The 16,990-nt window shown below is 44.0% G+C and overlaps 1 protein-coding gene across 1 annotated transcript; it reads right to left on the bottom strand.

The window, feature by feature from the left end:
- Positions 1-3,244: 3,244 nt before the first annotated feature.
- On the bottom strand, positions 3,245-15,592 carry smad10a (SMAD family member 10a; the record flags this gene model as incomplete). The annotated part of the gene is made up of 13 exons (XM_084455647.1): positions 15,557-15,592; positions 14,421-14,499; positions 13,208-13,451; positions 9,663-9,837; positions 9,392-9,415; positions 9,042-9,257; positions 8,462-8,692; positions 7,119-7,217; positions 6,907-6,960; positions 6,485-6,668; positions 6,054-6,222; positions 5,683-5,821; positions 3,245-3,456 (listed from the first exon to the last, which is right to left on the bottom strand). The coding sequence occupies exons 1-13, from the start codon at positions 15,558-15,560 to the stop codon at positions 3,245-3,247; spliced, it is 1,830 nt and encodes a 609-aa protein (XP_084311773.1). The 5' UTR covers positions 15,561-15,592.
- Between the last annotated feature and the right edge of the window lie 1,398 nt (positions 15,593-16,990).

Genomic DNA, 16,990 nt, shown 5'->3' with positions numbered 1-16,990 from the left:
TGAAAAGTAGCCTAATTAAAAGACTACAGTATCAAAATAAACATATTACTGGACAAAGTTGTATCAAAATGACAATGCTGTATTTTTTATTTCACTTTGGTGTACGGTCAACATTACAAGAGCAGCACGTCTTTTTACAATAAAATAACCATAATTACAGCAATAATAGAAATAACGATACCCATAAAATAGCCAAATTGATTCACACTTGATAACATCTTTTCTATATAGTTTCTGCTTAAAATGAATCAGAGTTGTACGGAATGATGCATTGTCCTGTTGACTGAAAGTACTTTTGAGATAGCAGATGTGAGAACATGTAGAGGGGAGTTACAGGAGCTCAATATTCAAAGAATTTAGGGAGGCATAGTGGGATGGACATGCGTGCCAAACCCCCAGAAGACTCTATTTTAAATCCACTTTTCGTCCCTGAATAAAACTCACAAGGGGCAAGAAATTAGGTTAAATGTGACATCTGTGTCGTGCATGCGCAGACTCAAAGGGCACAAAGGTCCCCAATTCATATCCAGCCTTTGCTGACACAATATCTTAGTAAGGCAAAAATAACACCACACGTGTATTAGAAATGTTTTGGTTATGGTAATTACTGTCAAACAGTACCTGCTTGACCAAATAATTGAATATTAGCCTACATTATACCTAAAATGGGGCTAAACAGTACCTGAGGGAACCACTATGTGTCCATCTAAATCTAAATCAGGGGCAAGACTTGATGCATATATATATACTGTACTTGATGCTCTGTTATCTTCCAGTTTCCTTCAAGCAAACACACTCTATGGAAGCTGAATGATCAACCATTTAAAATGCCAATCCCTACAAACTGATGACTGTATGTCTACAAAGGAAGACAACGTGTAGTTTGCTTTAAAATCAGTGTGAGGTGTATCATCTAGTTTGATGTCTAAAACTAAAGGCACAAATCACTAACAGAGTGTATGGTCATTCACTTTAAAGTAGTTCAATGAAAAGACTAACATGAAGGCTTCCTTATATTTATCTCATACCTGAGACGACTTTATGAACCCTGCAACCTGCAACTTCTCCCAACCTCCTCTAATACTGGATACAGTCATTATCATTGTCAATATTGACTGAATATGACCTAGTGGGATCCTCCTAAATGGAACCACAGCTCAGAGCTTGGAGTGATTTACTGTTGTTAAAATTAGCAGGAACAGTAATGCTTAGTAAATACCTCACACCAGGCTAGCGAGAGGAACCATCCTAAAAAGCTTGATTTGGAGAACGGAAAGGCACAAGTACCAAATGCACAAGAGTTCAGGATAGAATGTGCTACCTGTCAAAACAAGTGACCACTCTTTGTTTCTGTCTCTGGAGTTGGTGATGAGTTAACTTCAAAAGTATTGGCGGCCTACTGTACCTCCAGTTGGCGATTAACTGAACCCTTCCCCGTGAGGCAAAGAAATAGGAATTATACAACATAAAAAAAGACAAATAACAGTAGCAGTACAATTGATTTAAGACTGCTACTTTGTTTTGCCACTATTAAATGCTGCTTCATTTGACACAGGATTTCAACTTCCAAAGCCAAATCACCATGTACTGCAGTCTGGATCCAATCTTGGAGTTCCCCCAAGGTTCTACTGTGGACCTTCCTCCAGACTCTTTCAACCATTATTTGGTGACTCGGATAAAGCTTGGTGTGAGGCCGTGTGAAGGAACATACAAGAGAGAGCGCTGAGGATCTGAGGTTTTGGCTGAAATACATTAAACTATGGGTTTGCACTGTTATCATGAGGTATTCTGGCTTTGGTGAGTTTCACCATATGGCAAACGGTTTGGTTACATACACTGTACACTGTAAGCACTGTTTCATCACAAATATCCACACCACTATTTTAAAGCTGAGATTTTTTGGCTTTTTGTCTTTTGGTAAGAAAATGTATTAGCCTGGGACGGTGCCCTGTTTTATTAGAGGGCTAACCAGCTAACAATGCTAACGACGACCAGCTAGTTGCATTTAGATACAGACACAGTAGAGAACGATACAAGTACAGAGATGACAAAACATTTGCTGTCAAGGTCCATTTACTGTAGATGCTAGACCCACCAGTGCTGTGTTCTTCAGAGGTTCTGAATAATTCTGGTTTTGCACCCTTGGATATCAACGCTGATCTTCCATTCTTCCATTCATCAGGATAGCCAGCAATACATTGAATCTAGCTTGACACTGAAGTTCCACATCTGATCTAAGTTTTAATATGTGTGTGTGTGTGTTTGTGTGTGTGACCAGGTTAGATTGTTCTTGAGATCTTAGGGTGCAAGCATGTGTAAGAGTGGATATCTATGTGTGGACAGGGTCCCTGTTAGTTCTTTTTGAGATCCCAAAGTGCCTGTATGGGACACTGGATTTCTGAAACACACCCCTGGATGTCTGCAGTGCATAAAAATGTATTTTCAGAAGTATATAGAAGGACAAACTAAAATTTACTCAGTAAATATATTTGAAGGGTACAAGACTATATCAATTAAGATTTATCATGACTTTAACAGACATCCAGTTTGTATTTTGTGTGTGGGAGAAACAGTTCCCATATACAAAGCATGGAAATGCTGTGAGTGACAGAGCATGTGAGCAGAGTTGAGCAGTGAGAATGGCGCTCCCGGCTCGCAGGGCTGTTCTCTCTCTAAAGAGACTCCCTGCCGCCCCGCTCAAAACCGCTCAGCGCTGCCCAAAAAGAGAAAACGCTGCATTGTATTTTGCTGCATCTTTGTTTTTAGCTTAAACACAATTTCACAGATAAAAAAAACAGAGCCCAAATCAACTCAACCTTAAGGTAACAGAGCGAAATTGGAGCAGAAGAGAAGGCCGACGCTCTGACGTTTTGGAAACCCGCTCCACGTTCCGTTCCAAATCAACCCGCTCCGCTCCGCTCACATGCTCAGGTGAAGGGTTCTGAGTCTGCTCGCCCACAGACCTGTGGTTTAGGCAGAGGGATTTCACAGGCGTGTGAGTGATTGTGTGTGAGTGGGTTAGGCTGTGTGTCTAAATGATTGTTAAAAGCAAAAAGTGTAATCTGTGCACGTTGGGTTTTGACAGTCTTTGAGACGCTCCTGATTGTGTTTTTAAGGGAAAGAAAAAATCAGTTTGACCTGCAAGTGGGTACAGTAAACTGCCTATATGTCTCAGTAAGACGGGGGGAACGTGTGTGTGTGTTTGTGGTGTGTTATAACCCATAATGGAACTGGTTCCTTCTCCTCAGTTAGCGGGCCCTGGGTCAGCCAGTGGCATCGTGTGCAACACCTCATCCAGAAGCTGCAGGGCACGGTGGAGGTGGACCTCCACCCAGCAGGGGGTGTGTTTGATGCTCTGCCGGGGGTAGTCGGGTCCCCAGCCCTTCACGAAGCTCAGCCGCAGGATGCACAGCCTCCGAAGGTCGTCCACGCCGATTCCTGCTGCCGCCGAGAGGCCTGGGAGAGAGAGACAGGGAGATAGAGAGAGAGAGAGAGAGAGAGAGAGAGAGAGGGGGAGAGAGAGGGAGAGAGAGAGAGAGGGAGGGAGAGAGAGAGAGAGAGAGAGGGAGAGAGAGAGAGAGAGAGAGAGACCGGCAGCACGCGAAAGATTAACGAGAGGGCCTCCCCCGTTGCAATTACGTTTCAGTCAATTTATTACACCAAGGCCCAAATCCACAAAGAATGGATTGCTCCCGCTAATAGCTCGATATTTCGCACTGCGATTGCAACGGAAATCTGCTCCAGTTTAGCACGATATCCACAAAAGATTTTGCTCTAATGATATGCCCGGGCAAACACGCCCACCAATTTGCCAACTGTGTGCAATTTGCGCCCATGATTGCAACTAGCCATGAACGCGTTCTTGCGCGCCTGGCATGACGGTGCCTTCGTCTGGCTACAATAACTGCTGCCATGATCCCTTCAGGCCCGGCAATACGAGGGGGCTTGGTCAGGATTAACCCCCTCAGTTTACTGTAAGTTTAATGTAACATTACATTAACGTTATAGAAAAATAGCAAAAACAACAAAAATATTGGTGAGAGATAGGTATCATCGAGATGGCAATGAGACACTTTCTTTGAAGTTCTCCCCCCTTAAATATTTGAAGCTTGTTATCTGATCTGTCAAGAGATGTAGGCTATTTATTAGATTTGAACCTCTCAGTACACTGTAGACGGGATGTGATTAAAACACTGTAAATGGATCTGGATCTTACAAAACGATTTCGGGAAAAAGACTGGAAGGGTTGTTTACTCAGGAAGTTCAAAAAACAAGCAAGAAGGTAGCTACAACCCTACTGAGGAAAGGTAAGACAGAATTTAGCTGGTTTCTTTTTCTTGTCTTTATATTTTGCTGGTTTGGCATGTTGGAGATAGCCTACTATTAGGCTATAGCATAGAGCGCTGTCCCTGGTACTATGAGGATAGATAAAACACACATCACTTGGTTCAGCCTTGCTTGCTTTTTGTGGCTGTAAATAGAACCTTTGGCCTTAATTCTATTTTTCCTATTGTAGCCTACTGTTAGGCCTACTGTAGAAATCCACAGAATGGAAACGACAGGGTTAGTTTCAGTCAGCGAGAGAGGGAGAGAGCATGAAACGTGATAGCCTACGAAGTGAACCAATAATCAGAAAAGATCATATTATCATATTATAGCGACCCGTGTTTATAATGTTGTTGCTGTTTGTGTGTTGGTGTGTGTGGGGTGTGGTTGTAGAGGGAGGGGAGCGGGCGCTGTGTGGGATATACTGTAGGTGGGCGTTCCTCCTCGCTCTTCCTACTGTATGTTTGATTTTGTGAGTTAGCGTTAGACTACGTCCGTGCTGCTGGGCGATTCATTAAACCAGACCCTTCTGAATTTTAAGCCACGCCTCAGTCTGCCTTATTGATGACATTACAATGTTTTTGTAGCCTACATTTGTTCTTGTATATAGATATAAGATCTTGGATATAGTCGTGTCTCTCCCCAGTGTGTCAAGCTTTTCTCCATATTTCAGGACACAGATTGGATCATAATGAAAACGACAGACCGTACTTTTTTGCAGAAAATATCAGTTCGGTTTGTGTCTGTGCATCGCAGCTGGCTGAACTTATTTTTAAATCCGCCTCTATATATATTTCCCTTAATATCATCCAATATCAATTCAATATCATTCATACTTCTGAGGAGAGACAGAAGGAGAGAGTGCGCAGAGAGAGTGCGCACTGACTGCTGCAGTTAATACCAGCTTTTCAAAAGCGGTATTTGCACCTCTCTAACCGCGTGTGGCAGTTAGCTCACGGTCTTTGTGGATCAGACGCAAGGCTTATTTGGGGCAATTTTGCACAGAAGTACCTAATTTACATACATTCAAATGAGCCTGGCGCAGCCGTGGAGCTAGTTGCTCATCTGTGCAGTTTGCAATGCTTTCCCCCCTTTGCGTGTGCTTTGTGGATTGGATACAATTTTTTTGTCTCATTTGCACGGGGTTTGCTGCTGCAAAAGCCACACAACCCTTTTGTGGATTTGGCCCCAAGTGTAATAAATCAGTACAATAAATTAGTACGCCATATTAATCACTCACAATAATCATTCAATAACACTCAAGAATCATTGAGGATGAATATGCATGATGCCAGTGCGTGATGCCAGCAAAGACGACACGAGCATGTTTCATTTACTTGAGTCTACGTGACTTACTAACAGCAGGCGCGATTCCTCCAACGCTGCCGGGTCCCGGGATGTTGCCGGCCACAGCGGCGGCCTGAGCCGCGGCCGCTGCCTGGGCGGTGGCCGCCTGCTGCTGCATCTGCCTGTGACACTGCCTCAGGTCGAACACCTGCAGGGGGACGAGACACGGACGGCAGACTCCGTCAGCCAGAGGTCAGTCTCCCGGCACGCGGCATGAAAAGGTCAAACGACTATTTAGATGAAACGAAGAGGAAGGGGAAATAACTATGGAAAAGCAACTAAGAGGTGAAAAATTGAATTTGAAATGTGACTTCAATACTGTTACCCAACCACCCCCCCCCCCCCCCAAAAGAGGATATCACCAGCGATGGCCCCCTCACCTTGATGTAGGCCCCGGGGTAGATCTTGTGCACTGCGTCCCCTGGGGCTCGGCCTGCTTCTCTGTCCAGGTAGTAGCTCTGTACGAACACGGCGTGGTCACTCATACAGCGCATCCACACGTCTCCCTCGCCACGACACTCCAGCTGCACTCCTTTACCTATGTGCAACCTGAGAGAGAGAGAGAGAGAGAGAGAGAGAGAGAGAGAGAGAAAGGGAGGGGGCGGGGGTAGATAAATATCCCCCATGAAGATGACCCATGAATTGAATACAATATAGCTGTTGGAGTGTAAATAAAGTACCATTATTTTGATTTAGCTGGCACAAAAAGAAAACAGTAACACAGTACAGCCACAAAACACAAAGTATCTAAGAGAGAAGCAGCTCTCGTTCACATTCAGCTATTGTTTATGACAGGAACTGAAGCTTAGACCTGGCCCTTTCGCTGGCGTCAGTGCGGTGAACATTGCTGAGCTGGCCCAGGCAGAAGCGGTCGCCACCCGAAGGGTCCACATAGCCGTCCACCGTCACCACGGGGCAGCTCGCCGGGACTTTGAACATCTCGCCCACCTGGACGTCCATCTCAAAGTAGGAGATGGAGCACCAAAACTCTGGCCCTGCAGGAGGGGCAACAAGGCACTCCATGTTATGTGTGTTCTGTGTGTGTTATGTGTGTGTGTGTGTGTGTGTGTGTGTGTGTGTGTGTGTGCATTTTGCTCTCTCTCTCTCTCTCTCTCTACCTGAACTATCTGCTCTGCTCTATCTCTGTCTGTGCTTAGTTATCAGAGCTTGATGTCTGTTTCTGTAGGGGTGAGGGGTGGGAGTGTGTGCGTGCGTGTGTGTGTGTTTGCTTACCTGGGTGATTGGACACTGGGGGAGGAAATGAGGCAGAGCCATGATGCTGAGACCCTGAAAGGTCAATAAGGTCAATCAGATTTGACAGTATGTCTGAAACTATACAACAGGCAACGTTCATATACTACAGTCAAGGATGACGATGAATAACATCATATATAAGACCAAATATGCAACAGGTACACAAACTATTGGTCAATAATGTATCTTACAGAAGTGATTTGGATGGTGGAGAGGAGGCTGTTGGTGGCCACGCCCATTCTGGGTTCCCAATGGAGTATAAGAAGCTGTGCTGCTGCCTGTCCAAGTTGCTGAATTTCAGCAGAAAGATTAACAACAGGCACATAACAACATTTTGCATTGTGTACTGTATATGTGAATTAGACACAGAATAGAACGAATAGAATAGAAAGTTTATTTTGCCATGTGCAACAAATACAGGTACTGGTACATTGGAATTCTTGTAATCGCTTGTCCTAATAGTATCTTACCGCTAATCAGTTCCTCATTCCAGTCATTTAGACATTTAAAGGTTCCCATCCCATGCTATCCATAGTCTATCAGTCTATCAGTATCATCCTCATCTAGTTATCACATCCGATCATGGATGACTATGTCTGTGTCCCCGATGTAGACAGTGCAATTAAATAGCTAATATTTTTTAATAATTTAAATTTAAAGGATTTTTTGTATAAATTAGTAGGCTATATATCAGTAGCCTATCATATTAGTCGTATCAGTATCAAATATATCAGTATCAGATCGTATCAGTATCATATATATTAGTATATATCAGTATCATATACATTCCTTTCAAATAAGAGTTATAAGAGTTTACTTTTTATCCGGCTGCACCATGGAGTCTAGGTGCATGCCTCTGCCCTCTGTGGCCATCTACAAATGCTTATTGTACAGTAGTTGTAAGGTCAATGCCTTGCTGCCTTGATGGTCGTGCTGTCTTCTGTGTCGCGGCCTTCACGCAGACCTTCACGTCTGTGCAAACACCATGCGCGATACAGATGTCTACTCTGCACAGTTTACAAAAAGCATATCCCTTTCCTCTAAAACTCTCAGTGAGAAATATAAATTCTACTTTCCCCTGAGGCTGGAATTTCCATGAGTATTTTTTATATTTTTTTAAGAGCTCATTCTCTCTTCTGTCAGTCAAGAGACGGTAGACGCTAGATTCTCAGGGAGAAAGTCCTGTAGCGCACGCGCCGACTACACAGCTACCATGGAAACCAAATAACGGTGTAGCTGTATTGAAGTCTGAGAGGAAACAGTAAAATTTGGAGCGTTATGTTAGAATGAAACAGGTCGTGACTCGTGAGTAAATCTGATTGCCAGAAATCGGGAGAAATGCGGGAGAAATATGACCCCAGGATAAAACCGGGAGAGGGCACTGAAAATCAGGAGTCTCCCGCGAAAATCGGGAGGGTTGGCAAGTATGAGTATAGTATATGTGAAGATGATGTATATGTGAAGATATATAGTATAGTTTATGGGAAGATGCTTCAGTGTGTGTGTGTGTGTGTGTGTGTGTGTGTGTACTCACTGTGGAAGGCAGCCTGTGTCTGTGTGTGTTTAGAGCTGCTGTAGCCGTTCTGGCCCTGTGGGGGCTGAGGTGGTTGGGGTGGCTGTGGTGGTCCGTGTGTCGGGGTTGAAGGGGGCGGCGTGGGGGTCATAGGGGTCATTGGGGTCATGACCTGACCCTGAGGAGAGGCGATCTGCAGCAGACCCTCACCATGACCTCCCTGCAGGGGCAACATGGAACCCGAGCCGGATGCTGCCAAGATGAGAGAGAGACAGATGGACAGATAATAATAATAATAATAATAATAATGAAACTTTATTTGTATAGCACCTTTCATACAAATACATGCAGCTCAAAGTGCTTTACAACAGAGAAAGGTGAGGATAGATAAGGAGAAAGAGAGTGAGAGAGAGAGAGAGAGAGAGAGAGAGAAAGAATAATAGAAATAAAATGAATTTAAAAGAATCTCTTAGCTTAGGAGTCAAATCAATTTCACTATGAAACTGACAATTTCAAGCAAGGTTGAAGAAGACGATTGATTTTAGCACAAATGTAGAAGGGTAATCATGACTGGGTTGGGAGTTTCTCTCTGCCCTCTTACCTGTGGGCGAGAGGGGTATGTTAGGGTAGAGGGTGACGGAGGGGGGTCCGTGGGGAGGGTCGGGCGGGAGCTGCAGTGGTGGGAGGGGCTGGCCGTAGTGCTCCGGAGGGGGCAGCTTGAGCGCCCCCGGGAGGTCTGACGGGGGCATGCCTGGAGGGATGTCCATCTGAATACAGTCATGGATGTACTCCTCTTTGATCAACCTGCCTGGAGGGGCTGAATGGAAGAGACAGAGAGAAGGGGGGTTGGGGGGGGGGCAGATTCATTCAGCTATAATCAAAAACATGCTAAATGACATCTGTATACAATGAACCCAGGCATAATCACGTTTAAGTGAACAATGAACTCACCTGTGTTGTGGAGACTAAGACCAACTTAATAGGAGAATAATAAGAAAAGATGCAAGGAAAAAAAGCCAGTCAGTAACTTATTCCCTTCAATGAGAAGATCAATTTGTGTCAACATAAGATAAACTTACTGAATACTAACTACTAACTCAAGTTCTAGATACTTAATATCTTACAAGGACAAAATAACTTACAAGGACAAAAATAACAACAAATAATTTACCATCACGACAATACATAAGCCTGTAGTCATTAAACCATTTAGCAGACGTACCGATGCCAGGTGAGACCACTCTCTCGTAGTGGTAGGGGTTGACACAGACATTGTCGTACTTGAGGTCAAAGGCATACTGACAGAACTTCACATGCTTCAGTTCGTTCTTGTGGAGGTCTGGCCAACGCCATAGCCGGGCGTAAATCACGTGTGGGAAACCTTTCCTCCCCGCCACCTGAGGGAAAGAGAGAGGGAGACAGAGAAATTAATGTATAACTAACTGCATACATGCACTTATCAACTTTGCACCATGTACAGTATACAATGTACTTTGTTTCGTGCCAGTTGAAGAAAATAAAGTGACTATAAACCTACCAGGGCTCTCACTGAAAAACCAGAGGAGAGATATACAATAGAGTGAGCCACAGCATTCAGACAAAATGTCAGGCTCAGCCAGAGTTCAAATTAAGGGAGTGCCCGTTGGTTTCTTGGCACTCAAATCACAAATCAGGATCATATATCATATCCACCTCCAAGCAGATACAACACTAACATAAGTCTAGGCCTTCCAAGACACCCATTTGAAAGCAACCCTGTACCATGTCACATGTATTGTGCGATGTGTTTAATGTCAGAACAGCTTCTTGTGTCAACACTGGCCAGTACCTGGAAAATGTTGACAATGGCAGCGTAGCGCATGTGTGTGCATGTGCACGCGCGCGTGTGTATGTGTGTGTGTGCTGCATAGGTTGTAATGGTTTTGAGGGGTGGGGTGACAGGCAGTCAAGGCCTGCCAGACCAAAATTATTCTCCTTTTGTTGAGAGCGCTCACCTTGGAGCAGTGCTATTGACGGCTGTCACAGTGTATCCAGTCAAAGGATTTAACACCAGTGTTTGTTTAGCTCCACACTTGTTTGAGGACCACATCCAAAGTAGGTGTTCCACATTCTGCAAGAGTAAAGCTCTTATTCATCCTATTGTTTTGTCCCTCGTCTGTGCACCTCATTCCCGAGGGCACTTTGATGAGTGAAATATCTCTTATGAATGCCATGGCATTTGAATGTGCCATCAACTGTCATGGACTGATTTTGAGCCAATCTGAAAGTAGCTTCTACCACAGTAAAGAGGAACACATACAAGCGGTCCTTTGTCCCTAGTGCTATCAGTCTCCTGCAGGTAAACAGATGTTTGATGTAGGTACCATATGTGAGTGAGTTTGCTGTTTTTGTGTTTTATTTTGTTGTACCTTGTGTTGAGAAAAAAAAACAAAGCTGTATCTTATCTTAACTAACTCAGTTAGCTAACTAGTTAAATTAGCAAAATCTATTTAGTTACCAGGCAGTCTAAAATTGGTTTACGTGTGAACTGGCTGTCCCATCTTCCCTGGGAAGAATTGAGGTAATCTCCTGACTAATGTTGAAAAATGCAACTATATTTTTTTGTAATGCAAATTGTCATCAGGCTCCATTCAAGGTGTGATCACCCCTGGGTTCGTGCCTGTGAGAAAAAGGGTTTTGACAGATGGGCCAAACTTGTTTCTCTTTCAAGTTATGTGTAAGTATGTGTGACAGAGAATGAGAGAGAGAGAGAGCAAGAAAGATAGAGAGAAAGAAAGAGAAAGAGAGAGAAAGAGACAGACTGTGTGCTGTATTAAATGTGAGTGAAGTCTTAAGACATTTGAAACCTATATTCAGCCATGTCTACCTCACATCTCTCTCTCTCTCTCTCTCTCTCTCTCTCACACACACACACACACACACCTTCTGTGAGGAGAAGGTCACAGAAGGTGACATGTGATGTCTTCACTCAGCAGTTCAGTTTTATTCTGTCAGGGAGTATTGAATTAACCCCCCCCCCCCTCCCCACAAACCCCCAAATTCCACAAACACACACACACATGCACATGAGTGCACACACATCAAAGTACTTGTTTCAAATAAGTGTTTCATTCAAATGCATATGCAATTCTACCATTCAATCTGAGTGTGACACACACACACACACACACGCACACACACACACACACACACACACACACACACACACACACACACACACACACACACACACACACACACACACACACACACACACAACAGATGGCTTGAAATGAGCCAGCCCCTTTCCTGTGTCTTAGACAAAACAACTTTCACAGCGCTTCCAGTCCTCCTCTCCTCCATCTCTCCACCAGCCTCATTCTCCTTCTCTCCTCAAAGGGAAGGGTACATGTTTATGTTTCTTGGATTTCTCCAAAATTGCCGGAGTCACTTACCCCCTTTCACTCACATTACAACTATTCACAGTTGTTTTTATGAGCCTAGTGGCCTAGGCCTCAACCAATTTATGCTAACCAGAGCTAACATGGATTCTCTTAAAGTGACTGGATTACAGCCAGAAATGCCTGCATCCTGCTGCTACACTCCCCGTAAATGCAAAACAAGCTAACTGTTCAAACTCCTGGGGTGCCCTTTAACCCCATATTCACTGTCTCATTCAAATCCAAAGTGAAGGGGTGAAGAGCTAAAACAAAAAAGAAATTTCACTGTCAAAATAAATTTGGTTAACTATAGGTCTATACTGTATGTGTGTGTGTGTGTGTGTGTGTGTGTGTGTGCGTGCGTGTCATTAAACTGGAAGTAATCAGACGTTCAGCTGTCAGTAACTATATAGCGTTAGCTAGCTTCTGTGAATATTATAGTTACCTGGTAACCTTGTAGCATTTGCCATCATTTTAGCGTGTTAAGAAATGTGGTATTCACAGAAATTAGCATTTCTAAACTTGAGATTTGCCCTGAAGCATAAGCAAGATAATATAAGCTTTAGTAATTCCCAGGGGGGGATCGGGCCTTAGAGTAGCAGAGTGACAGAGCTTCATTAGCAGAGCTTAAGGTGTGATATTGTCAGCGTTTGTTGTCCCCAGGCATACTTGAGCTTTTAGTGTTAACTGCATTTAAACTTTGTCATGACAATGCTATATTTAGATGTTTAAGTGCATCTCCCCATGAAAGACAAGTGTCTCTGATGATCTTTCGGTGTATTCATGGCCTGCTAGCCATCGATAGACTTCTGTCAAAATGAGCACCGTGGGAGACAAGTTTTGGATTTGGCAAGTACATTTGTGAAATCTCCACAAATGCAGTTCTATGTAATTGTCTGATAGTATCAAAACCGTTTAATTAATGCATAGCATTGGAAACAATTGTGACAACAGGTGATTTACCTGGTGTCAATTGAATTTAGGACAAGGTGTGACTGGAATGCGAATTAGAAATACAAGATTTGTTTTAAGGGTGAAATGCATCACCTTAAGCAACACTTACTGGATGCTCTACCTGCGTCATTAGCAGACTTTTCAAGAGGTATCTGCTGAACGATGCGTGCAATGCCCATTCTGACTGATTCTGCCTTAAATAAAAGGTTAATGTCATTTGAGTACGCAAGCCATAAGCTTTGGATTGACCTTGAATCTTCTCAGCTGAGCACACCATCATGAAGTGACGCGCTTATAGACCACAATCACATTATTTATATGCAGTGTGTGTGTGTGTGTGTGTGTGTGCGCATGTGTGTGCGTGCGTGTGTGTGTGTGTGTGTACACGGCCCACCTGCAGGCGTCCGTCCAGCGTCCTCTGGATGGTGACACACTTGCTCGGGTGCACGCCGTTAGTGGTGATGGCGGTGATGAGGGAGTCCAGCTCGTCCTTCTTCTCCTTCAGCTTCTTCACCAGGCTCTCGATGGCGCGCTTGGCGAAGCCCTCGTTCTCGCCGCCCTGCCGGTGGCACATGAGGCTGTGCACGATGCTCAGGCAGGCGTCGTTACTGCTGGGAGGGTTCACTGACATGACGCTGCTGAGGGGCAGGGGGTGGGGGGGGGGGTGCAGAGGTCAGAAAATACAATCATGTAGCTGGAGCAGCCGAATACACGAAATTGATAGGTTGAGTCGACACAACATTTTGAAATAATTCAAATAGAACAGAATGGCTATGTGTGTGTGTGTGTGCGCGCATGCGTGCGTAGATTTGTTTGTGCAGCATTAGTGGCATTGGCATTTCTGATAACCTCATAATCAACTAATTAATTTGAGCGTTCCAGCTGGCCTCCCTCCACCTCCCTCCATCTTCCACCAAAGGCCCAGGGCTACATTCAGTTCAATTTACCTCTTCAATGTTTGAGTAGTAACTTTGCTTACAAGCTGCTACCTGCACACACATTGGGCGCATGGTAAGAACTGGAAGCATCTACTTGTGACGGCAGCATGCAGTACCTGGTGGTTTCAAACCCATTCTCACAGTGATTAGAAAGATAGGGTATAAGAAAGTCAGATATGAAAAGGTATGTAGCTAATTCTGCCATCCAGAGCCATCAGAAACGTTCAGCCTCTTCATAGTTAATATGGCAAGAAGGGAGTCTCTCTATTATCTCTCTCCTCTCTCTCTCCCTCCTCTCTTCTCTCTCTCCTCTCTCTCTCTCGGTCCCATCATCAGTTTAGAAGCATCTTTGCTTACAGCATGACTTGAGCTGTATAAGAAAGTATATTGGCTACTACCAGGCAAATTCAAATGTATACCTCCTGTGAGGAAAGTATTTTACATCACTCTTTATTGTTATGGTCAAGAGAGAAAGACAGACAGGAGGACAGGAGAGTTAGAATTCAATTTAAACCATGAGCATGATCCCAAATTCATAAGTAGCAACAGGTGGTCCAATTGGGTTTCAAGGTAGCACAATACAGTTACAGCATTAAACATTAAGCTATTCTAACATAATGTAATTCCTGACCCTTGAGGCCTGTGGTGATAGACGATTGTCTTCCCTACCTTGTAGTCAGTTGGTCAGTCAATGTCAGTGATCGGCCAGAGTGTTCATTAGCATGGTGCCCCAGGTCTGAATCAGTCCCTGATAAGAAAGTAAAAAACAATAACCTATTCCATTTTAGCCATAGAGAACCATGATTGAATAGCACTGCAATATATAATGTACCTCGCAACACAATTCTATAAACCTGACTGATTAAAATAGTCAGCACTGCAAAACATGTTCAACTTGAATGAATGGTGATTATTCTTCAAAAAGTTAAGGTGGTTAAACTCTTTTGAAATGTAGTTGTATCTTGTGTAGGCTAAATGATAGCCGGAACGTGTAATAACGTGCTCCACAGTGCGTATAGACTTTCAATGATACACTTGCCTATATCCTAGTCATTGGACTACCCTCTGGTAGCGAGAAGCTTTGTGACCATTTCCCTATGAATAAAGCTGACATAGCTGTCAATAACTATTTAGTCAATATATCTATCCTATCCGCCCCCCGTCATTGATGCACCTGAACTTGAGCAACACTCTCCGAATGGATAGAAACCCATCAAAAAGAGAATGGAGTTTTAATCATCTCAAAAAGATGCATTACCGCAACATTTTAAGATGAACCAAAAACAATGTCCAAGCCATGCATTCAGTTTACGAGGGTCGAAGACGCAAACATTGCCATACCATATATGGTCATAACGCGTCACCGAGTCTGCTGTCTGAACGTTTCAAGAGATCCCGGTAGGAATAAAATACACCCAACGTAATCGCATTATTTAAGAACGCGTTGTTTGCTACAATACTACACCCGAGTGCTATGAATGGATCAGTATGAATTCATGTTATGGAGGGCAAAATGTCACAACGTTTTAGAAAAACATCGACAGCAGACTAGACAGTCAGCCAGTGAAGTCACTGCTGGACAAAATGACCCAACATAAGAGCAGCAGACGGACTCATGCAAGCGTATTAAGAGGCCAATGGCAGGCACACTCCTCTGAGATTTGTCTGTGGATAAAACGAGCAAGTAATTAAGATATTTTGTCCGTCTGTGTTGGGTCCAGAAACCTCATCCTCCCCTTCTCTTGGTCTGGAGCGCTCGCGTGCTGAGAAGAAGCCGTATAATTTGATAAACTCACTATACTTACACATCGGCCGGAGTATTGGGGGAATAGAAAGAAGTAGCGGTGAATGCGGTGCGGTGCACTAAGCTAGCTTGTATTCAGAATCCCCCTCCTCCCCTCCCGGCTATCTCTTTCTATCCTTGTCGATATCAGACTATCAGCCTTGCTGTCTCCGCTCGTGCATCCTGCTTGCTCCCTGAAGCCTCTCCTCGCGCTCGGTACAATAACAAAAGAGGATAGACATCGTGCGCGTGAGTGTCTCGCCAAGCCCCAGCCAATGGGGCCTGCAGTCTCAAAGGGATGGAGGCTCTCAGCCAATGGGGCCTGCAGTCTCAAAGGGATGGAGGCTCTCAGCCAATCGTGACGCGGCTCTCAAGGCTGGGCCCCCGGGCCGAGGTCTGTCTGGGTCGCGTCTAGATTGACATATCGGCGCGACTGTTTTTTTAAAGTGGCGCCGCCGAGATTACCCCGCCCCTCTACCCTCCACCCCCCAGCCCCAGTCATGTCCGTCCCACTACTCACTCACTACTAATGAATACCGTGGTGTACAAAGCTGCACTGCCCCGAGTCTTTTACATGCCGCTACCAGTTTCTATGCCATGGACCCATTTGTAACCATATTAGTTTGTGAAACTTAGGGGGTGTGGTTATTCAAGAGGTGAGAGGAAATGAATTACAGCAGTGCCAATCCTCATATAAACCCTTATATTTGACCCACAGTATAAGAAATAATCACTTTTCCACATTTATGTGAATGTCCATGGAAGTACCTGCAACATTTTTTTATTTTTAACCACACCATTATTCATCTTCACAGAACATCCTCCAATTTATATTCCTTCTCTACAACCCCATCTCTCTTGACCTCTGCCCCCCTCTGAAACCCCTCTCGCATTCCCTCCTCCTGCTAAAAACCTAGGGTCACCTTCAACCCCCTCCCATGTTCTCTGATTACAAAACATTCATTATTGACATAGGAGGCAGACATACCTTGCATTTTACCACTGATCCAATTATGCAGCAGCAGGGCATTGCTGAAGGTATTCAGGTGAAGGACTTTTCACAAGGCACAGATGAGTTATTCAGCCATGTCATTGTCAACTGTCTTCTGGTTAAAAAAATAGTGTAACAATAACAGTGTTAGCATTTTAAGTGTGGCCAATGCAATACTCAATATGTTGGACTAGATATGCGTCTCTTGCTATAAAATTACTATTGTAAGATTGTAAGATCAAATTACTATTGTAAGATCAAATATGGCAAAATGTCTCTCGATTAATCAACCTACTTTATATAGCACATTTCATACACAGAGGCAACACAATACGCTTTACAGAGAGGGAGGGGAGAATACAGTGATCCTACCCTGAAGACTCTATATGCCTACATTGTTCAAAGATCTAGAAAACGTATCAAAACTCTTACAAAATGGCCATCACAAGTGGCCTGGGTGGGTTA

This window comes from Borostomias antarcticus, assembly GCF_949987555.1.
Source record: "Borostomias antarcticus genome assembly, chromosome: 21".
In the NCBI taxonomy this organism is placed as follows: Eukaryota; Metazoa; Chordata; class Actinopteri; order Stomiiformes; family Stomiidae; genus Borostomias; species Borostomias antarcticus.
Note: the sequence above shows the minus strand (reverse complement) of the source record. Positions and strands in the feature narration are given on the sequence as shown.